A 21,396-nucleotide genomic window follows, 5' to 3' on the forward strand; every position below is an offset into this window, starting at 1 on the left:
CACTTTAGAAAACTGTTCCATCATTAATGAATAACTACACAATGTGTCAAAAACAATAGTACGGTCATAAAAGACAACAGAAAGTCATCAGAAACAAACCTCTTACCATCTGAAATAGCAACATCTTCCAGTTTCTTGAAAAGCTGCTGTCGAGTGTCCGTGTCTCTAGCCAGACTGAAAGTGTAGGCGAGCAGGGCAGTGGTGTAAGTGTTATTGACATTCTCAATGACGGACCTCAAGCATGACAAACCTTTACTGACGACAGGATCCTGTGACAAAAAAACACAGAGGAATAGACGCTGTGAGTGTCATTTTTCTATGAGTTTTTACAATGTTTCCTACAGATGAACTTACTGTGACTGCAGTTTCCAGTTCAAGCAATGATGCAGTAATGTAGGCAGTCATGGTCACATCATCATTCACCCCACCCTAGAATTTATTAGAAATAAAGGATAAATAAATCAACACAGTCAAACCACTGAAGGAAAGTTCATCAGACAAACTGTGATGTTGGCTTGAGAAAGTCTGAATAAAGACGATAGATAGAGAGATAGATAGAAGATGACAGACCTTCATTCTGTTGTTGAACAGTGTTCCCTGTTGGATAAAACAGCCGTCTGAATCCCGTCTGCTTATTAACCAATTCTTTGCACTCTGAATCATTTTTGGATCAATAAATATGTATTTCTGTGCTTTGCCAAAGGACCTCAGCACAAAGGCAGTCAACCTGATGGTGTGGGAGATATAATTAAAGTCATTTGAACTGAGATAAATTTTTAAATGTGTTTATTGGGTTTATTTTTGTCGATTACCTTGATATTATTTCTGTTAAACAATAGTAATAGTGAAAATATATTTACCATGTATTCCCATCACCATAACCAAATGTGCTGTATGATCCATCCGAATGCTTGTAGTTCATTTGTCTCTGGTATCCTGTTTAGTGTGATAATGGTTAACACTTCAACAGTTTGTTTGAGTGTTGAATAATGTATAATTTGGTATCAAACCGTCTCAGTATTTTCTTGACATGATTTTGTCTCTCACCGCTCTGCAGGAAGCCTGTGGCTCTCTCTCGGATGGCCGAGGTGAGCTGCTCCGTGTTCTCCAGATACTCCAGAATGTAAATATTGGGAGAAAGAAGAGCCATGTTTTGCTCTCCACAGCCGTACGGCATCCGTAATAATCCATGAAGGTTCCTCAGTGCACAACCCAATATGTCGCCTGTAAACCATACACAATTTAATTTAATAACAAATGATCGTTGCGACGGAAACAAATCAATCAAAACTAATTTTAGATGGAAAATAACTTAACTCTGCTATAAAGCCAAAACAAGCTCTGTTACCTTAAATTATACTCTTACCTCTGTAAAGCTGCTTTGAAACAATCTACATTGTTAAAAGCGCTATATAAATGAAGATGACTTGACTTGACTTGACACAAATGACACTCTTTATAATAAGTTATAAGTCTAAAGCCAATCTCCTCATTTCTGCTCATGTTTGTAAATGTTACCAATGACTGAAACAGAGGATCTGGCTGATCCCTCTATCACATCTTTAGGAAGAGTCAGAGCCACTTCCTCTGAGAGACTGTCACCTATGAACCAGACAGACAGAAACACATCAGTGATCAGCAGAGTAACGCTATAAACATTTTAATACCACATGTGAAGTTCCAATAATAATAATATAATCACAAACAGGAATTATTGTGATTCAAGCACTTTAGAAAAAGGGAGAAAATAGCCACATTTGGCACAGCTGAACAACTAAACTACAGTTGTCATGTAAGGCAAATTTAAACTTTCTCAATTAAAATGTCCGATACATATGAGTATATTTTAGCTCCCTCTATTGGTCCTCAAATTTGGTGTGTCCTCAAAATGTCCTCTATGCAATGTGTACTTATTTTCATGAAGTTGGAGTTTGTGTTTAGAAGACAAAGAGGGTTGCAGCATTATCAGCGCTTGTACACCAAAACATCTGAAATATCTGCAGACTAACCCTTTGGACACAGTAGCCAGCTGCGAGTCTCTGTCTTTTCAGTTCCTTCCGCCTGCAGCAGAAATCAATCACATCAACACATCATACATAAGCAGCATTAAGATCATGAGTAAATGATGACGTGTGCTGACCTGTACGAGCAGACTTCGTGTGACCGTGTCAATGCGTCCTCTCTCCGGCACGCTCACAATCTCATTGTCACACACAGTCTGGGACGCCTCTGCCTCTGCACTGACTGTAATATTCAAGACTCCTACAACACAAGACATACGTGAATATACAAATGAGAAACAGACGCGTTTCCATTATCCTTCAAATTGAGCAAATTAAATTGGAAACAGTTTTTTCACATTTCCAGCTGACCTGAACTCATTCTTCACACGATCATTCACAGTTCCTCTGTTTCCATTATGATTTGTGCAAAACTTTTGCAGTATTTTCTAAATGTCGATAAAAAACTTTTGCGAAATTGATGCCGTTTACATTAACCGATGTTATGCGACTAAAACATAATTTTTTCATCTTGCGAGAAGCCAACATTATGGCGATGGATAGTTGCAATAGTTTTTAATCGACATTTCAAAAACATCCCAAAAGGTTTGTGCAAATCTGTAATGAAAAGGCGGCTACTGATGCAGACTGGAAAACTCACCAAGAACAGAGGGAGTGAGGATCCATTTAAAGGTTTTTCTTCCATTAGCACATAGACAGGATGAATGCTGATCATCAGAGGAGGCTTTGAGAGTGTAGTCTGAGGAAGGAGCTGGAGTCACTTTAACCTGTCAATCAAACACACATGATTAGTGGCATATTTGATATGATTTGATTAGAGTGCGTCTGAAATCTCACCATGATGCACTTGGACAGATAGTTGAAGACAGTGGCCTTCAGCTCAAAGATCTCCCCGCGGATGATGGAGTAAGGCAGAGAGAGCTCTAGGAAGAAGGGCTGGAAAACTGTCAGCTGAGCAGGAGGAGCCAGACCCAGACCTTCAGAGGACAGGCAGAAGGCCTCCGTCTCCCAAGAGGTGATGGTGTCAGGAACCGTGACAGGAACCTGAGCTGATCCAGAGTCCCTGTGGAGGAATTACAACAATAGACATATTTGACTCTGACTCAGCCATTTTTCCTGTAATAAATGACAATATTCAGCACACAGATGATGAAAAAACTGGATTAAGAATCTGCAAAGCAAGCAAGGTATTTTCTGTCCTGTGGGCGAGAGGGGAGGAGATGATGTATTAAATATAAGTAATAAGATAAATATGATGTTAAATGTACTGATTATGCTTTAAATACCCCACTTCAGCAAGTTCCCAGATCCACGTTTCTGGAAAGACAGTTCGAATCGTCACTGCTGGAGAATCAGGTGTTTCAAATTTTCTAAAATGTGGGTGAGGATCTGGCCCTAAACTGTAATAAACTGAAAAAAAGTGATATTTTGTAGTTTTAAGTGATATGTATGTGAAGAATATGTCAAAATGATCTATTCTATATCCAGTCATAAGTAAATAGAAAATCGAAAGCAGATCATTATTTTAATACCAATATTAACACTGATAGTGAACTGAAAAGTTCACTAACACCCCCCTATGACAAACTATGTATTTTCTTACTACATCTCTATAATTGTGGAATTGTGTGAGTCACAATTTCACAAATTTAATATATTTAATTTTTGAAATATATTTAATAAGCACCAACATATTAAAACATTACAGCTTGGATTGTAATAACAGTACATGTACCTACCCAGCTCACACAGAGGGAGCTCCACAAACAAATTTGTTGCCATCTTCAATCCCACTTTCTGCCAAATGGCAATGATGAACCACAATAAAAGTCATGAAAATACAAATTACTTTTAAATGTCAGTATAATCATGAAGGCTTTTTATGCATTTACTTACACATGTGCAGTATATACTCTCCCAATCATTATCTACTGCACTGCCACACATATAATCCAACTGTTACCTTTAAGGTTTCATAAGTGAATCTTTGGATTTGGTTTATCCAAAAACGCATATACGGACACTCGTCATCTTCAACAGTCTCAGGGTAATTGGACTCCGATTGCACTGGCAGCAGGCTGAAGATCTGTGACGGGACCATGTTCACACACTATCAGTATGATTTCAAAATAATACATGTATTTCCAACGAAAATGTATTTCCAATTTGGTGAGAAAGAATGAAGATTAATGCTAAATTTCCTGAGATCAAAATGTCAGCTGATGGATCATAGCAGCAATAAGTAAAGTCTGTTATCATTAGATTCCCACTGTAGTTTCCCACTATGAAGAGACACATTTAATCAACACTGAATCTTAAAGCATAGACCTTGTCAGTATCCAGACGTTCTCCTGACTTCAGGATCAGGACGCTCTGATCTACAGCCCTGAGGCCACACAGTGAACCAGGCTGAGCTGAGAGCTGGAGAGTGTTTTTCTCTCCGGGAACTGCTTTAGCAGGAGAAAACTGCAGAGATACCTGTGACATACAGGGAATAGGATTTATTTTAGAAATGAGTCAGTAATACAGTTTAAAGAGGCTCCTTTCTAAAGCTACAATGCACACCTTGCTTTTGAAACACTTTTCAATGTTGAAATCTTTGCTACTGGCCACAACCGTTTCACTGGGGAGAACACAGTACACCAGAATCTGCATTACAGGAGCCAGATCTGCACTAATAGACAGTTTGAACGACATTGAGCCCCTTGCTCTATCAGAAATCTTCACTTCAATCTTCTCATATCCATGATGAACAATCACTCCTCTGGACAAGACCTGAAACAGACAGATGACACTCTGATAACAAACTGACTAGTGCAGCCAAATAATACTGTTAAACAAAACCATCTCTGTGATAATGTACATACTGCACATGTTCTCACCATATAGACGATGTCAGTTTTGAAGTTTTTAATTGTCTCTCCAACAAAATAATACTTGATGGTGACTGTAAACTCAGAGTCACACTTTAATGGTTGTTCAGTATTCTCTATAATCAATTCACTTTGTGATGGGGTGTATGGAGAGGCAGGTTGGAAGAGCTGGACTGTTTTTTTATCGAAAGCGAAGTAAGGCTCGTTGTTGAGATAGTATTCAAAGATCACTTCATGGGCACTTGCCTGGATAACAAAGAATCAGAAAAAACTCATGTAACTAAACTCTTCAGGCAATACAAAAGAAAACTAAGTGAACACAATCTCTCTTACTATTAGATCAATATCCCATTTAGAATGACTGGATGTATTAAGAGAGAAGTTGGCCAGTCCATCGCTGTCTGTAATGAGATTTAGGAGCAGTTTTGGGGACCGTATGTTACCCTCCATAAGATAAACCTTTTTGCTTTGAATTGGTGCACCTTTGAAATTTGAGAGTTGTATCTGTTGAAAATAAGATTTTGAAGGAATAAATTACTATATCAATAAATAAACAAATACATATCAATTAAGGAATAATTTCGTACATATCAGTGGTGTTAAACTGAGACAACTGGATTTTAGACTTACTTTTCCTTCAATAACTGATCCGTGTTCATATGTTTTGGGCAGGTCAGTAAATGTGACTTTACCAATTTTATAAGTGAGAGATACAGATTCAGATTTTGTCATGGTGATCTCTGTAAATAGTCAAAACACCTACATAAATATTATTTCAAATAAAAGTAAAATGAAGAAATGAGAAAATGAGAAATAAAAGAAATGTAGGTAACAGAGATCTGACCAAATTTAACAGCTCACCTGTTCCTTCTTCTGTTACCATTGCCTCAACATGAAGAAAATTCTGCATCAGTTGATGTAGTTCGAAGTTAAAAAAGAGTGATGGATCTAAGGTATGGATGGCACAGCCTGTCTTTTTTATCTAATTATAATGAATGAACACAAACATAACTATTAACTGAAGAGTGGTTTAATTAGATAAATGGAGGAAAGATAATGTACTGCGTTTCAACTCACATACCTCAATGGTTTCCTCTAAACACACTGGATTTGTGTTATAGAAATTATTGGGCCAGTCACGGCACACTTTCACCCGTGATTTACCAGGTACAGGCTGTCCATAAGTGTATCTGTGAAAAAGGTACAAGCAACTGATCTACAGCCCAGGGTTGAGTTAAGAAACTAATATATTAGGATGGGGAGTTAAAGTAAGAAACTGACCCAAGAGTTAAAAAAAATAATAATACAATTAACAATTAAATGAAAGTGTGAATGGAAGAGTACGTTGCTTTTTTAATGCAGGAAATAAAAAGAAACCACTCACTTTCCGCAAACCTCAATTATCAGTTCCTCTTCTTCAACACTTACTTTATTTGGCCTTTTTACAATAACTTCAAACTTAGGCAAAACTAGAAGTCAGAAGGCAGAAATCAGAGTTATTAGTACTTAAATTATATATTAAAAATTAAAATACAAACATATTATTGAAACTCTTCCCATGCAAATCTACAAATTGTCTGTTCCCTTTCAAGAGAACTTGCGCTGTGTCATAAGTTACGACACTATGGGAACACCTCTGCGTGATTGCGTCTTGAAGCACGTGTGAAATCAGTCCAATGGTGTGGCAGAACGTCATAGGCGGGAGACATCATGACCTGGGCCGGGTTTCCCGATAACGATGTATCTTAGCTCTTAAGAGCGCTTTCTACGTGCAAGATTACGAACGCTCGCAGCAATTCTACGAGCGTTTCCCAAAAATGAACTTAACATGAACGCGCGAGAACGCGCTCTACGTGCTACTTAAGAGTCGCTGTCCATTCGTGAAGTTCTGAAACATAACCTTATATGGAATCGTATTCTGAACGTTTAACCTAATAATTGTAATCTGTTGTGGATTAGCAATCAAGACAAGTCTATATAAAGCACCTACAGGCGGAGGCACTGAAAAAATGGCTAAAAAAAAAAAAAAACATAATTTTTTTTTTTTAATTTTTAACAGATTTAAAGGATTTGTTTTATTTATTTTATGTTCATTCATTTCATTTTGATTAAAATGATTAAATTAAATTATTTCAATTTTTTTTTTGTTTTCTGACCTTTTTAATTATTTAATTTATACATTAATTTAACCAACAACAAAAAAGAGTAATAAAGTGTACAATAAAGTACAATCAAAACCTTAATTATAATCACATTGCATTTGAATAAAGCTAAAGGTGTAATCTGCCGGTTGTCCTGCAGGTGTCCTCATAAATCTGTCTTCTTACGATGCACTTGGGGATGTACGATTACTCCAGAGCACTCGTAGATCTACGAAGATTTTCAAGTGCTACTTAAGCTACGATGCTTTTGGGAAACAGACCGTAATATTAAGATCAGTCGTACGATCGTTTTTACGATCAACTTAGGCTTACGATGCTTTTGGGAAACGCAGCCCTGGAAGGTATAAAGCACCCCTGAACCAAACAATGTCAGCTTCTGATTCTTCAGCAAGCGGTCTGTCTTACTCCATCTGTCATATTTGGGGTTGTGTGCCTATATGTGTGCCTATATATCAATATATATCTCCTCTCTCAGGATCAGGAAGCCTGCTCTGCGGTTTCTTCCGCCCTGAGTGAGGGCCCGGTGCTTCAGTTATCTTCCTCTGAGGAGGTTGGTGTACTGAGAGTCGATGCAGGAGAGTCTGAAGATTCGCCACTTCACTCTCCTGGGTACAAAGAGCTAGTGAAGGTTATCACTCGTGCTGTGTCAAAATAAAATATCAATTGGCCAGCAGAGAAGCATTACTTGTTTATTTAGCTACTCATTTATTTAATTATTTAATAGATTTTATAACGGGGAATGACGTGTGTAAAATCTAAATCTCTGTCCATCATGTTTCGAACAATTGTTGATTAAACAAATTTTCACACCGTATTGGAAATTTTAAACCATGAAGGTGAGTCAGTGGATATCACACAAGCAATGTGCATACTTTGCTCTAGAGTTATGGTGTTGAAAAAGTCTCAAACCTCAGTCAATTAATTACTACAGAAAGTGAAAGCAAAAACATTTGACACTGCATTAACGGTTCATATTCTTTCAGAGACGATGAGAGCTGATTGTACTTCAACGTGCTGATAATGGTATATAGGCCTAGGCTAACTGTCTTAATTTATTTTCTTAATATTTCTCTTGTGGCCCATAAGTAGTGAAAAAATTAGAAGAGAAGTATTTCGTTTTAATCAAGTTGTTTTTTAAATGAGGAGTAAGCTAATCTCACTAATCTTTTATTTTCCTCGCAGCTCTTTGGTAATGGGGTAAAAAAATTCGGGGAAAACCTCTTCTGATCATCGTCTATCGGCGTATCAGCGCACTGCGTCTATCAACTGAGCATCGTCTATCGGCACAACCTGGCACGAGGGTTTTTGTGGGGCCCTCCAGTACAGCCTGCGTGCTCGTCTGCTGCGCCACTGGTTGATGCTTAAGGTGGAGCAGACGCTTTTGAGCGATCTTTCCCCTGATTCAGCATCATCCCTCAAGGCCCTTACCTAGGCTTATGCAGCAGCAGGTCAGTCTGATGCATGTCTGCATACTATGGGCATTTTGCAGGCATAACAGACGGACTTGCTTAAAGACCTTGACGAGGTGGAGGGCCTTTACTCCAGCCACTGATCTGGTTCTACAGGCTACCAAGGAGACGGCCAGAGCTATTGGCCATACTATGGCAGCTCTGGAAGCCTCAGAGAGACATTTGTTGCTTAATCTATCTATTAAGCCACAAATAAGTATATCTGTTGGATGCCTCGCTTTCTCCTGTGGGACTCTTTGGCGACTCAGTTAATTCAAGAGGTTCCAGAAGGCTAAAAAGGTTTTTTTTTTTTTTTTTGTGGGGCCCTCCAACAAGCGCCTGCGTGCTTGTCTGCTGCGCCACTGGTTGATGCCTAAGGTAGAGCAGACGCTTTTGAGCGATCTTTCCCCTGATTCGGCATCATCCCTCAAGGCCCCGACCTAGGCTTATGCAGAAGCAGGTCAGTCTGAAGGTTAAAGAAGGCTAAAAAGCAGGTGGTGGCATTCCAGCAGGTCTTCCCTTGTCGATCAAAGGTCTCAAAAGGCTTCTGGGCGGAAGCAGCCCCAGGCGCACTCAAGCTCTTCGTACAGGGCGCAACAAAAACAGAAAGTATTGTTTCTCGTGCCCCGCCGCAGAAAGAATGGGGGCAGGGTAAGCGCCCGAAGCCTCAACCTGGCAAAGATAAAACGGATCTGAGGAATGTCATCATTACAAGGAAGGCTTCAGCTAAGAGGTTCTAATGCCAGTGTCAGACCTCTGAGGGCAGGCCCATTCGAGAAATGGTTCACACCTCATCATACGGTGCCCACTTCTCTCCAGTGTCCTCAGGGGGCCGCTCTGTCAACCCAACTAGTCAGTATCCCAGTGTACATCTGGGAACGTAGCGAAATGTAGTACAGAATTCAGTTTTGTTCTTGTTCTCCTTGCTTTCACAGGGTTCTGCCCACTATGGTGGGTCCAGAGAAGTCTCTGGTTATGGAACAAGATGTGAGAACTTTCTTGGGGAAGGGGACCATAGAACGTGTTCCCCACCAGAATCCGGATTTTACAGCCGGTATTTCATTGTTCCAAAAAAGAATGTCCAATTTATTTGCACCATGTAAATCGAGCAGCCAAAAGCTAAAGTTAAAAATGTTAACTTTAAAGCAAATCGTGACTATAAACAGTACAGAGGACTGGTTTGTCATGATAGAACTCAAAAATGCATACTTCCACATATCCATCCTTCAAAACCACAGGAAGTTCCTCAGGTTTGCTTTAGGGGGCAAAGTGTTCCAGTACAGGGTTCTTCCTTTTGGCTAGCACTGTCAGCTTGCACTTTCAAGAAAGGTGTGGATGTTGCACTGGCTCCTCTGCGACTCCAGGGCATTCGCGTGTTGAATTACATAGACAATTGGTTGATACTAGCTCATTCAGAGCACATGGCGTTTTAACATCGAAAAGTTGTCCTCGCTCATATGAAAGAGCAGGGGTTGAGGCAGAACGCAAAGAAGAGTGTTCTTTCTCCAGTACAGAGATCCACCTTTTTGGAGGATTCTGTGATGATGCAGGCACGTTTCTCTCCTGCACACATAATCCTCTCAGCATTAAAAGAGCTGAAGCTAGGCCAGTCACACACTGTCAAACAGTTTCAAAGATTGTTGGCAGCAGCAGCCAACATCATACATTTTGGCCTGTTGTACATGAGATCCCTGCAGTGGTGGCTCAATACCAGGGGATTTTCCCCGAGGGGCAATCTATTCCACATGATCAAGGTTACAAGAAGATGTCTTTGTTCCTTGACGATGTGGAGGAAACCCTGATTCTTGTGCAAAGGCCCAGTGTTATGACTTACTTATCGTCACTTGATACTTATGACAGATGCTTCTCTCACGAATTGGGGAGCGGTCCTGGAGGGCCACTCACCCCAGGGTCTGTGGAAGTGCATTTTCTGATCTACGGGGGACATGTTCTTGTCCATTTAGACAACACATCGGTGGTCGCTTAGGTCGAGACAAGGGCTGAGGCCCGAGGAATGGAGACTTTACCCCGATGTAGTGGGTCTTCTATGGAGGAGGAAGAGAAGTGGAAGAGGACATATTAGTGTCATCCAGCCCCACTAGTGTTGAATATCATTATGCCTGTATGCATTTCCCCCGATCGCTCTGCTTTCGGGAGTTATGGAGAGAGTTTGCCGGGAGGGTGCCCATCTACTGTTGGTGGCTCCTCTTTGGCCAACTCACATCTGGTTTTTGGACTTGATATCCCTCCTCTATGGCTCCCTTAAGGAGATTCCGATCAGGAGGGACCTTCTGTGTCAGGCTGGGGCTAAATATTTAACCCCCGTCCAGAGGTATGAAAGTTGTGGGTTTGAGTCATTGACCAACTCATAGAGGCTGGTCTCACAACGGAGGTTTAGACCCAGTTAACTGCCCGGTTGGTACAGTGCTAGAGTTTCCGCAAGAGTGTTTCTATACAGGATTATCCCCTTCTACACTTAAGGTTTATTTGGCCCTGCTTACCACACTCCTTTTAGTGGTGTATCCTTGAAAAGAGACCCATTATTATCTCGTTTCCTCCGTGAAACCTTGAGGATTAGGCACCCTAATGGAACCGTCACCCCCCCCCCCCCCATGATGTTCAGCCACACCATTGGACGGATTTCACACGTGCTTCAAGACACAATCTTGCAAAGGCGTTCCCATAGTGCCGTAACTTACGCTGCAGTGTCTCATTCCCTCTTCAGGGAACCAAGGTTACAATCATAACGAGTCGTTTTTATGACTTACCATATTGTTTCACTTCAAGATCACGTGAGATAACCCTGTCACCAATAAAAGCCTTCAGTTTGTACATGCCTTGACGGGCCTCTGGGTTTAATTCATAAGAACGCTGCAAAATCCACCTTGTTGAAGAAACATTTGTCCATTGGCCAATCCGGTTACCTTTACTGTCCTGTTTAATAGCAAAGACACAGTGCAGATATTTTGTGACAGTCAGCTACACATATCCTGACTATCAATGAAGAAATATATAATTACCCTACTGAAAACACAATAATTGCAAATATAACTGAATTTCTAGTGTTAATTAGATTTAAAAGGTGAGTTTGTTATGACTGCACAGAAGGTTTTGTGTTCTTACCTCAAGAACCACTGTACTATACTGTGAAAGAGCAAATAGTAATTTAAGATTAAAAGCCAAAAATGTGTTCATTTATTAAATGTGTATTCAACAATGCAAAAGATAATAAAGATGCCAGATAAACACATCAGACCTGCTGATCAAGGGGTGCAAAGTTTGTATCCATGGTAACAACTCTGAAGTTCACTGTAAAATTGAAATGTGTATTAAAAAACGTATGTATCTTATGTAAGGTACAATTGCTTACAGTCATATTTCTCTCCTGTAAATGACCAAACTGTGTGTGAACCGTATTAAGTGTCAAATACAGGGCTGACAACTGTATTCTGCTGCTGGGTGAATGTGTCTTTTGAGCCAAATTCAACTAGCTGTCACAGCTGCCTGTTTTAGCCATAATGTTACAAAAATGTCTGACAATTTGCTCCAGCTGACCAGTTAGAATCAAGTAGGCCTATCCCAGACAGCTATGAGGTTTATTACATGTAACGATTTATATCAGGGGTGTCAAACTCATGGAGGGCTTCAGAGTTTAGTCCAAACCCTGTTGATTTCAAATAACCCTGAAGGACCTGATCAGAACATTTAATAATTAGGGTTAAAGCTAAACCATGCAGGGCTGTGGGCTCTCCAAGAACACCCTTAATCTATAGTATCTATAGATTTCATATAAAATAAAGTCGCACAGATACTGATATCAATATCGATATCATATTTGTAATTACAGTATTTAGGCTGAACATGTTTGAAAGTGAGGGGATTGTTCAAATGCACACTAGATGACCATTCTCGTGTTTCAAAGCTGTTAGAATTCAAAGCTACTCATCCTTAATATCTGATTTTCTTATCTTTTCATTTGCTCCTCTTTTTGTTTGTAAATCCATTGAACTGTTTACTTCATACTCTTTCACCATCTGCTGGTTTGTGCAACATTTGTAATGTTTGAACTATGGTGCTACATGAGCTCATTGCCTGATCATAGTGTGCTTTACTTACTGTATATGTGCTACCTCAGCTGTGATCAGGGTTTAGATGTCAGTGACACCAGCATTGTTTACTGAGCTTTAGCCTATGAGACATTTACAGCTCACCTGTCTGTCCTGGAGTATAGATGGGTTTATCAGTCTGGATAAAAGTCAGAGGATGAACTTGAACATGCTTGAACAGGACTTTTCTCTCTTCAGTCGTCCTGAAAGTCTCTCCCTGAAGTTCAACCTTCATTTTCTGCACTGATTCTGCCTTGACCAGAGGAGCCTGATGAGAAATAATTTCCTGTATTCACAACCTGCCACAAAAACTAGATGCATTATGATGAAACATATTTGATAATATTCATTATGTGCATGTTTTGATGGCAGACCTTGAAGTTAAAGCAGCGATGAAACTCTTCCTCAGCTTTCTCCTGCAGCAGTAATGTGCTCTGAGCACCATGAACCAGATGAATGTTCATGACAAGGCTTTCATTGGGCTTGAGAAGACTTGCACACAGTTTGGCCTCAGATCCAGACTTAATCACTGCGGGAAACGTCACCATGAAATATCTGTCCAGAAAAAATGATCATACAATATTGGTTAGATAAGAAAAATAAAACATAAACTGGGAGGGAAAATCAATACAGTTAATTTACTATTGATCAATTGAAAATATGAATATGAAAAGTGTGAATAAATGACCAAACAAAGTCAGGTGACTAAATTCTTTATATTTGTACGTTTATTCAGAGAATTGCTCTTAAAAATACACTGCCATTAAAAAAATCTGTCACTGTCCTTAATTTTAAATGATCTTATATGCATAAAGTTGTCTCTTAAAGGACAAGTTCGGTAATTTACACTTAAAGCCCTGTTAATAGATCGTTTCTGATGAAATAGAACGGTTAAGATTAAAATTTGGACACATGCTGCTGGCCCGAGAATTTTAGGTTTCTTTCGCTTTCCGCAAAACCTCTAGAATGGGTGTATAGGTGCACTGGAACAGTCCTTCCTAAAACACATTAAACTTTTGTTTACAAAGACGTGAAACTCACCGAGTGGTCAGGGGTGTCCACTGATATGCTCACACAAAAATCGCTGCAAAAGATGCTTTCCAACAGGTTTTATCGTAGTTTTTGTCCAACTCTATTTACTTGTATTGGATGTGCTGTGAGGTACGATATTACTCCGCCGCCACCAACTGGGCTGGAGTGTCTATTATTCAAGCTCTCAACGGAAGAATGTACGGGTGTGAGACGTTTGGAAAAATACGTCCACAGTTTTACAACGAATGATAAAACACCTGTTGGAAAGCATCTTTTGCATCGATTTTTGTGTGAGCATATCACTGTAGGTATTCCAAATGGGGGGAAATGCACGTTATTTTCCTGGTTTGACTGTGTTATGATCAGGCTTGGGAGGGTTACTTTAAAAATGTATTCCGTTACTACAAATTACTTCATAAAAAAAGTATTCAGTAACGTAATCCGAGTACTATAATATGAAAGTAATGTAACTGATTACTTTTGGATTACTTCAAGGTCACGTATATAAATAAAGACAAGCAAGAAGAAATATTATTTACTATATTATATTACTATATTTACTATAACTTTTATTTATTAAGAATTTGGTCCAGTGTACAATATTTGCAAAGTATACACACAGGCCTGAATATATATTTATGTAAAGGGCTATACAGACATCTAGTGGCTAATGTATGGTATTACAGATTGTTTTATTTTTAACTAATTTTTAACAAAAAAAAATAAAAACACAACATTTAAAATTTTTACACAGTCTACATATTAGTTTATTTTAATATAGGCCTACATGTTGACTAAAGCCGTGATCTTTCTTAATTTGCCTGACTGAACTTGGGGCGTTGGCAGTGGGAGTTCCCCCACGTTACCTAGACAGCGAACATCTCGTTATGTGAGAAAAGATTAAGAAAGGACATTTTGGGTACTAAAAAAGCTACTCTCCTAATTTCTACAAAATAGCAGCGGAATTTCCATGAATTAAAACAAGCGATTTTACCCGCAGGCAGCATCGTTTCTACTAGCAGCAGTGATTCAATCTGCGTCTGAGGAGATTGTAGAAAGCTTATTTGTGCATTCACCAGCGTGTGGCACACGTGTCATTACTGGCAACAGAACCAAGAACTACTGTATAATCATGCAGCGCTTAATATAGTGTTATTATGCCAAAATACTTATTTATTTAGTTTTAAATGAAACCATTGTAATCCTGAAAGTATTCCCCCTTTTTTCAATATGTAACTATAATCTGATTACTACGTTTTTTGACGTAACTGTAACGGATTACAGTTACTGGATTTTTGTATCCTGATTACATAACGCCGTTACATGTATTCCGTTACTCCCCAACCCTGGTTATGATGCATTTTAATGGCTCAGTGATCCAAAATGATGTTTCTGAGTATGTGTGGATGTCTGAGAGCAATGTGTGTCTGCGTTGACAAAAGTGTGTGTGTGTGTGTGTGTGTGTGTGTGTGTGTGTGTGTGTGTGTAGGGCCTAAATATAATACATGGTGTTTAGGCGAGTGACAAAAATCATAATATCCTGAAGGTCATATTTTATCCTCTCTCTCTCTCTCTCTCTCTCTCTCTGTGTGTGTGTGTCGGTGGTGTAGGATGTGTGTGTAGGCGTGTATGTGTGTGTGTGCATTTAGCAAGAGAAAGCACTTCTCACTGCATTGTTTTCTTTTGATTTGATTCATGCGTATTTTACGCACAGACATGAACCTTTGACACAGCTTTGTTTTTTTTTTAGCAGTCTACATTTCAAAGTTAATTGATAATGTCTCACCTACGTAGAGGCACAAACACAGCCATGCAGTCAGTCCTTAGACAATAATAACACCTTGCATCTTGCGGCAACACAAAGATGTAGCTGCGAGGGATCCAAAACAAAGGCAGACTTTGTTTTGGATTAGAAAAGTTGAGAAATCAGTGTTTATACAAGTGCGGTTGATGCAAAAGTTATAAAGCTGTGCACCTCTTTGGTGCGGCCATTTCACACTCGACAAGATGAAGAAAACCTACACGACCACCGAAGCAGTGGACTACGTTACTGAACCAAGTGAATAATAATATACCTGGATAAGGTATGTGCTATTAGCAACAGTAACTCACACATTTATTTATATACACATCTTTATGTGGTTTTCTAAAATATATAGGCATATTTAGTACTAAGTTTATCATGCATTTGTTTTTTCTTGTATATTTTTTTCTCTTATAACTTGGGCCAAAAAATAGATACATGTTATTCATTTTTCCTTGATCTTTTTTTTATTTTGCTCTATCAGTTTCCTATAATGCCGATGGTGTTATAAGTGTAGAAAATGTGCCCACTCCCACGTGCTCACACCTACCCGCTGCTCGCTCTGCCACTCAGTTACCCCGGGTTGCAGATCCTCTAAAGCTCACAAACATCCTGGCTCTGGCCGAAGGTGTCATAAGTGTAGAAAATGTGCCCACTCCCATGTGCTCACCACTACACACAAACACGGTCCCCATGGTAACACGCTCAGAGCGCACTCTCATAAAGCGTACACATGCCGCTCGAGTACTAAGTGTAGTAAATGTGGCCACAACTCTGTGCTCACACCTACCTGCTGCTCGCTCTGCCATTCAGTTACCTCGGGTTACAGACCCTCTAAAGCTCCCAAACACTGGCCGTGTTATAAGTGTAAACTCTGCGTCCGCTCACGAGCACGCGCACTCACTTTTAGACACGATAACCCCCACGCCGCTCTCGCGCCAGGAGTGTTTGACAGCAAAACGCGCTCCATCCTTAGGGACCGAGCTACCGTACGCTGTACAGCCGGCCAGCACTGTTTACCAGCCCCCGTGTTCGAGCACCGGCGGCGCACGCGCTGCCCCATCCTCTCTGATACAGGTTCCCCATCCCGCGCAGCGCGGCGATCTGAACCCAGAGACCATTCGACCCCTAGCTATGCGTGCAAAGCATGGGAAGCTATTCAGGGCGTGTCAGAATGGGTGCTGAATACTATAAAACACGGCTATTCGCTTCAATTCGCTCATCGCCCCCCACACTTCTGGCGCAGAAGGAGACGAAAGTGAGTTTAGAAGCAGCGCACCTGCTTCAAGCAGAAATAGCGAAGCTGCTGCACAAAGGGGCTATAGAACAGGTTCATCCTTCTCTGAGCGAGTCGGGCTTTTACAGCCGTTACTTCCTCGTACCCAAGAAGGACGGAGCGTTAAGACCTATTTTAGATCTGAGACATCTGAACAAAGCCCTCATGAGACGGCCGTTCAAAATGATTACAACCAGACAAACCCTCGCGCAGATTCGCCCAGGAGACTGGTTTATCTCTCTCGATCTAAAGGACGCGTAATTTCAGATCCAGATAACTCCCCGTCACAGGCCATTCTTGAGATTCGCCTTCGACGGTCGAGTATATCAATACACAGTCCTTCCGTTCGGCCTGTCTTTAGCACCCCATACATTTACGAAATGCATGGACACGGCCCTCGCTCCCCTGAGAAAACAGGGAATGCGAATACTGAATTATCTGGACGATTGGCTTATTCTAGCGCAGTCAGAGACGGAACTTGTGTCTCACAGAACAGCGCTTCTCAGCCATCTGGAGGATCTGGGTCTCTCGGTCACTGGACCAAGAGCTCGCTATCGCCCCGTCAGTCAATTTCCTTCTTGGAATAGAACTGGACTCGGTGGCTATGACGGCCAGATTGTCGGAGCAGCGCGCGCGCCGCATCCGTCACCTCGCCGCATCCTTCCAAATAGGCAGCCAGGCTCCCCTGAGGACATTCCAGCGTATCCTGGGGCATATGGCCTCAGCTGCAGCAGTGCTCCAGCTGGGCTTATTGCGCATGCGCCCGCTTCAACGCTGGCTGAAAGCGCGCGTGACCCACCGAGCCTGGGCGGCCTGCGGCTCGCGAGTCAGAGTGAATCAGGGCTGCATTTCAGCCCTGCAGCCCTGGCTGGCAGCCGAATGGTATCACACAGGAGTGACTATGGGGGTGATCTCACATTGGAAAGTTGTCTCGACAGACGCTTCCAACCTAGGTTGGGGAGCGGTCTTCGAAGGCAGACCGGTCTATGGCCGCTGGTCAGACCAGGAGAATCTCCTACACATAAACTGTCTAGAGATGCTCGCGGTCGAGAAAGCGCTCAAACACTTCCTCCCATTCCTCCACGGTCACCATGTTCTAGTCCGCACGGACAATACATCGGTAGTGGCCTATGTGAATCGCCAGGGCGGTGTCAGATCAAAGACGCTCTGTACCCTGGCGGAACGCCTCCTCGTGTGGGCTCAGCACTCTCTGCGCTCACTGAGAGCCGGGCATGTGCCTGGCCACCTGAACGAGGGCCCCGACAGACTGTCCAGGGACAACGTTCCCCCTGGGGAGTGGTCTCTACACCCCCAAACAGTCCAGTCACTGTGGCGCCGTTTCAGCAAAGCGAAAGTCGACCTTTTTGCGTCAAAAGACAACGCTCACTGCCCAGAGTTCTTTACGAAGAACGAGGACGCGCTGGCCCACACCTGGCCCAGCGGCCCGCTATATGCTTTTCTCCCCGGTCTCCCTGCTGCCTCAGGTCATCAGGAGAGTCAGGAAAGCGCGCCACACAGTGTTCCTCATAGCCCCATACTGGGAGAACCAAGCTTGGTTCCCGGAACTGATACAGCTGGCAGACACAGTCCCCTGGCCGATACCGGTGAGGAGAGACCTTCTCTCTCAAGCCCGCGGCTCGATCTGGCATCCCCATCCAGAGCGCTGGTCTCTGCATGCATGGAGCCTCAACAGTTACCCGTTGGTCTGCCAAGAGGGGTTATGAACACGATCTACGAGGGGGCTCTACACGTCAAAATGGTCTGTGTTTAGCAAATGGTGCACTGCCAAGGGGCTCGATCCACAGACATGTGGGGTATCGCAAATTATTGTGTTTCCTTCAAGAGCTGCTGGACGCGGGCAGGTTCCCCTCCACGCTCAAAGTTTATGTTGCGGCCATTTCAGCTTTCACTGTCTCAGAGCTGGGCCGCGCATTAGGAAGGAACGAGTTCGTCACCCGCTTCCTTAGAGGACCCAGGAGGATGAACCCCCCGCGACCCCCCTCGGTTCCTATGTGGGATCTTTCACTGGTCTTGGAGGCCCTGAAAACGCATCCCTTTGAACCCTTGGAAACTGTGGATATGAAATACCTCACGCTCAAAACCGTTTTTCTGATAGCTCTGTCTTCAGTCAAACGCGTGGGAGACCTTCACGCGTTATCTATTAACGCCGCGTGCCTCGAGTTCGGACCTAACGACTCTAAAGTTATTCTCAGACCGAGGCATGGTTACGTTCCCAAAATATTGGGCACTCCCTTCTAATATTGGGTCATTTCCCTCTCAGCCCTGCCAACTCCCGGTAGCGAGGCCGATAGTAATCTCCTCTGCCCGGTCAGGGTGCTGAGAAACTAGAACTACATTACACGCTCCGCCGCTTCAGGCGCTCGGAGCAGCTTTTTGTTTCGTTTGGAGGGCGCACCAAGGGTCTCGCCGCCTCGAAACACAGCCTGTCCAGATGGACAGTGGACGCTATCACAACTGCTTATGCGTCTAAAGACCTGCAGTGCCCACTGGGCATTCTAGCTCACTCCACCAGAGGCATGGCCTCATCGTGGGCGTGGTCCAGCGGGATTTCCATTCATGACATTTGTGCAGCGGCAGGCTGGGCCTCCCCCTCTACATTTGTTAGGTTTTACAACCTGGAAGTTCCCGCCTTGCAGGCGAAAATTTTATCAGTCTAAGTCTCGCATAGACCGGCCCACTATCAATGTGCGGGCTAAGTTGGTTGATTTAGCTCTACTGGTTGAGCTGCACTGTGCAGGGATTTGTCAGTTCGGACCGGCTGTGCCGTTCCGTGCTCCCTAGTATGTGCTTGTGTACTGCGCTAGCCTTCTGTTGGCCGCCCGGCTCCCTGCTATCACGTTCCCCGGGCTCTCCCTGGGACTCATTCAGTGGATGCTGGGCGCGCACGGCGTTGACAAGGGAGTTCCCGCAGCGTAAGCTACTTACGCAATACGAGAGAACCTCTCGTAAGAGAACGTATTGGTTACTAAACGTAACTTCTGTTCTCTCTAGAAGAGGGAACGAGTATTGCGTAACCCGCCGTGCTCACGCCACGAGCTCACTCACTTCAGCGACAGAAACCAGTGAAGCAGCCTCTGAGCCCTGCTTATATATGCTAAGCCACACCCCTTTTGGCGGGCTGTGAAGCATGAAGCGCGCCAAGCGCGCTTATTGGTCATGACGTCACGCCAAGGGCTCAGCGATAGGCTGCTACAGTTGCCGCAGGGCAGCCAATGGGCACGCTAGTAGCCTGCCCTAGGTCTGCATGCTGCCGCACTGCGTTGACAAGATTATTAAAAATTAAGAATAATTTTTTGGCTTCAGTATCTCGAGAAAGAAGACTTTCCCGCAGCGTAAGATACTTGCGCAATACTCATTCCCTCTTCTAGAGAGAACAGAGGTTACGTTTAGTAACCGATACAATCTTAAAGAGTGCGATGGATTATAGGGCGATAGAAGATCCGTTAAATAGACTGGAGCTAAGCCGTTTAGGGCTTTATAAGTCAGTAGCAATACCTTGTAATTAATATGGAACTTTATAGGTAACCAATGTAGTGATGATAAAATCGGTGTTATATGGTCAAATTTTCTTGATCTAGTAAGAACTCTAGCGGCGGCATTTTGGACTAACTGTAGCTTGTTTATTGAGGATGCAGGACAACCGGATAATAAAGCATTACAGTAATCTAGTCTCGAGGTCATGAACGCATGAACTAACTTTTCTGCATCAGAAACAGATAGCATATTACGTAGCTTAGCAATGTTTCTAAGTTGGAAAAAGGCTGTTTTTGTAACATATGAAATATGATTTTCAAAAGACAGGTTGCAGTCAAGTATAACACCCAGGTCTTTTACTGGAGAGGATAAAGTAACAGGACATCCTACTATGTTAAAGTTGTATTGTGAGAGGTTTTGTGGGCGTTTTTTTGAACCAATAAGTATTACCTCTGTCTTGTCTGGATTTAATAAAAGAAAATTGCACGTCATCCAATCTTTTATATCTTTAACACACTCTGTCAATTTGGATAATTTAGCGTTTTCATCCGGCCGTGATGAAATATATATTTGAGTGTCATCAGCATAACAATGGAAACTAATTCCATGTTTCCTTATAATATTTCCAAGTGGCAGCATATATATTGAGAATAACAGAGGGCCTAACACAGATCCCTGCGGCACTCCATAGTTTACTGGAGTTATGATCGATTTTTCTCCATTTAAATAGACAAAATGGTAGCGGTCAGATAAGTATGATCTGAACCAGCTTAATGCTTGTCCTTGAACACCAGTATAATTTTGTAGTCGATCTAAGAGTATTGTGTGATCTATAGTATCGAACTCAGCACTAAGATATAAACTATATATATATAGTTTTATGGCAGTGTTTAGAGTGGACATTTTTGTCCCTTAATGCAATCAACGTCGTAAAATAAATAATAAGGCATAAAGGTTAAACAGTAAACCTCTACTGTGCAACACAGACCAGTTAAATACATACCGGAGAAATCAAGACATTTCTTACACAATGACTACTGGTATACTAATAATTTTAACCTTAGCAAAAACTGTTAAAAACTTACGGCCCTGATGTTTGTCCATTGACACAGATCAGGAGGAAAGAGAGCAGAAGGAGCCCTTTCCAACAGCAGCCAATATTCAGAGCCATGATGACGA

The 21,396-nt window shown here is 42.1% G+C and overlaps 1 protein-coding gene across 1 annotated transcript; it reads right to left on the minus strand.

Moving 5' to 3' along the window:
- Positions 1–106: 106 nt before the first annotated feature.
- Positions 107–21,396, minus strand: LOC307154107 (alpha-2-macroglobulin-like; the record flags this gene model as incomplete). The annotated part of the gene is made up of 27 exons (XM_079898880.1): positions 21,303–21,396; positions 12,985–13,165; positions 12,716–12,878; positions 11,761–11,813; positions 11,628–11,648; positions 11,273–11,438; positions 6,279–6,363; positions 5,976–6,084; positions 5,756–5,876; positions 5,525–5,634; positions 5,228–5,398; positions 4,904–5,140; positions 4,587–4,796; positions 4,350–4,499; positions 3,985–4,107; positions 3,761–3,818; positions 3,308–3,431; positions 2,859–3,084; positions 2,662–2,788; positions 2,141–2,262; positions 2,010–2,061; positions 1,519–1,602; positions 1,048–1,224; positions 861–936; positions 571–727; positions 355–429; positions 107–269 (listed from the first exon to the last, which is right to left on the minus strand). Coding segments are annotated over exons 1-27 (3,427 nt in total), but the record flags the coding sequence as incomplete, so codon positions are not given.

Source organism: Squalius cephalus (genome assembly GCF_949319135.1).
Source record: "Squalius cephalus genome assembly, contig: scaffold_102, whole genome shotgun sequence".
Lineage (NCBI taxonomy): Eukaryota > Metazoa > Chordata > Actinopteri > Cypriniformes > Leuciscidae > Squalius > Squalius cephalus.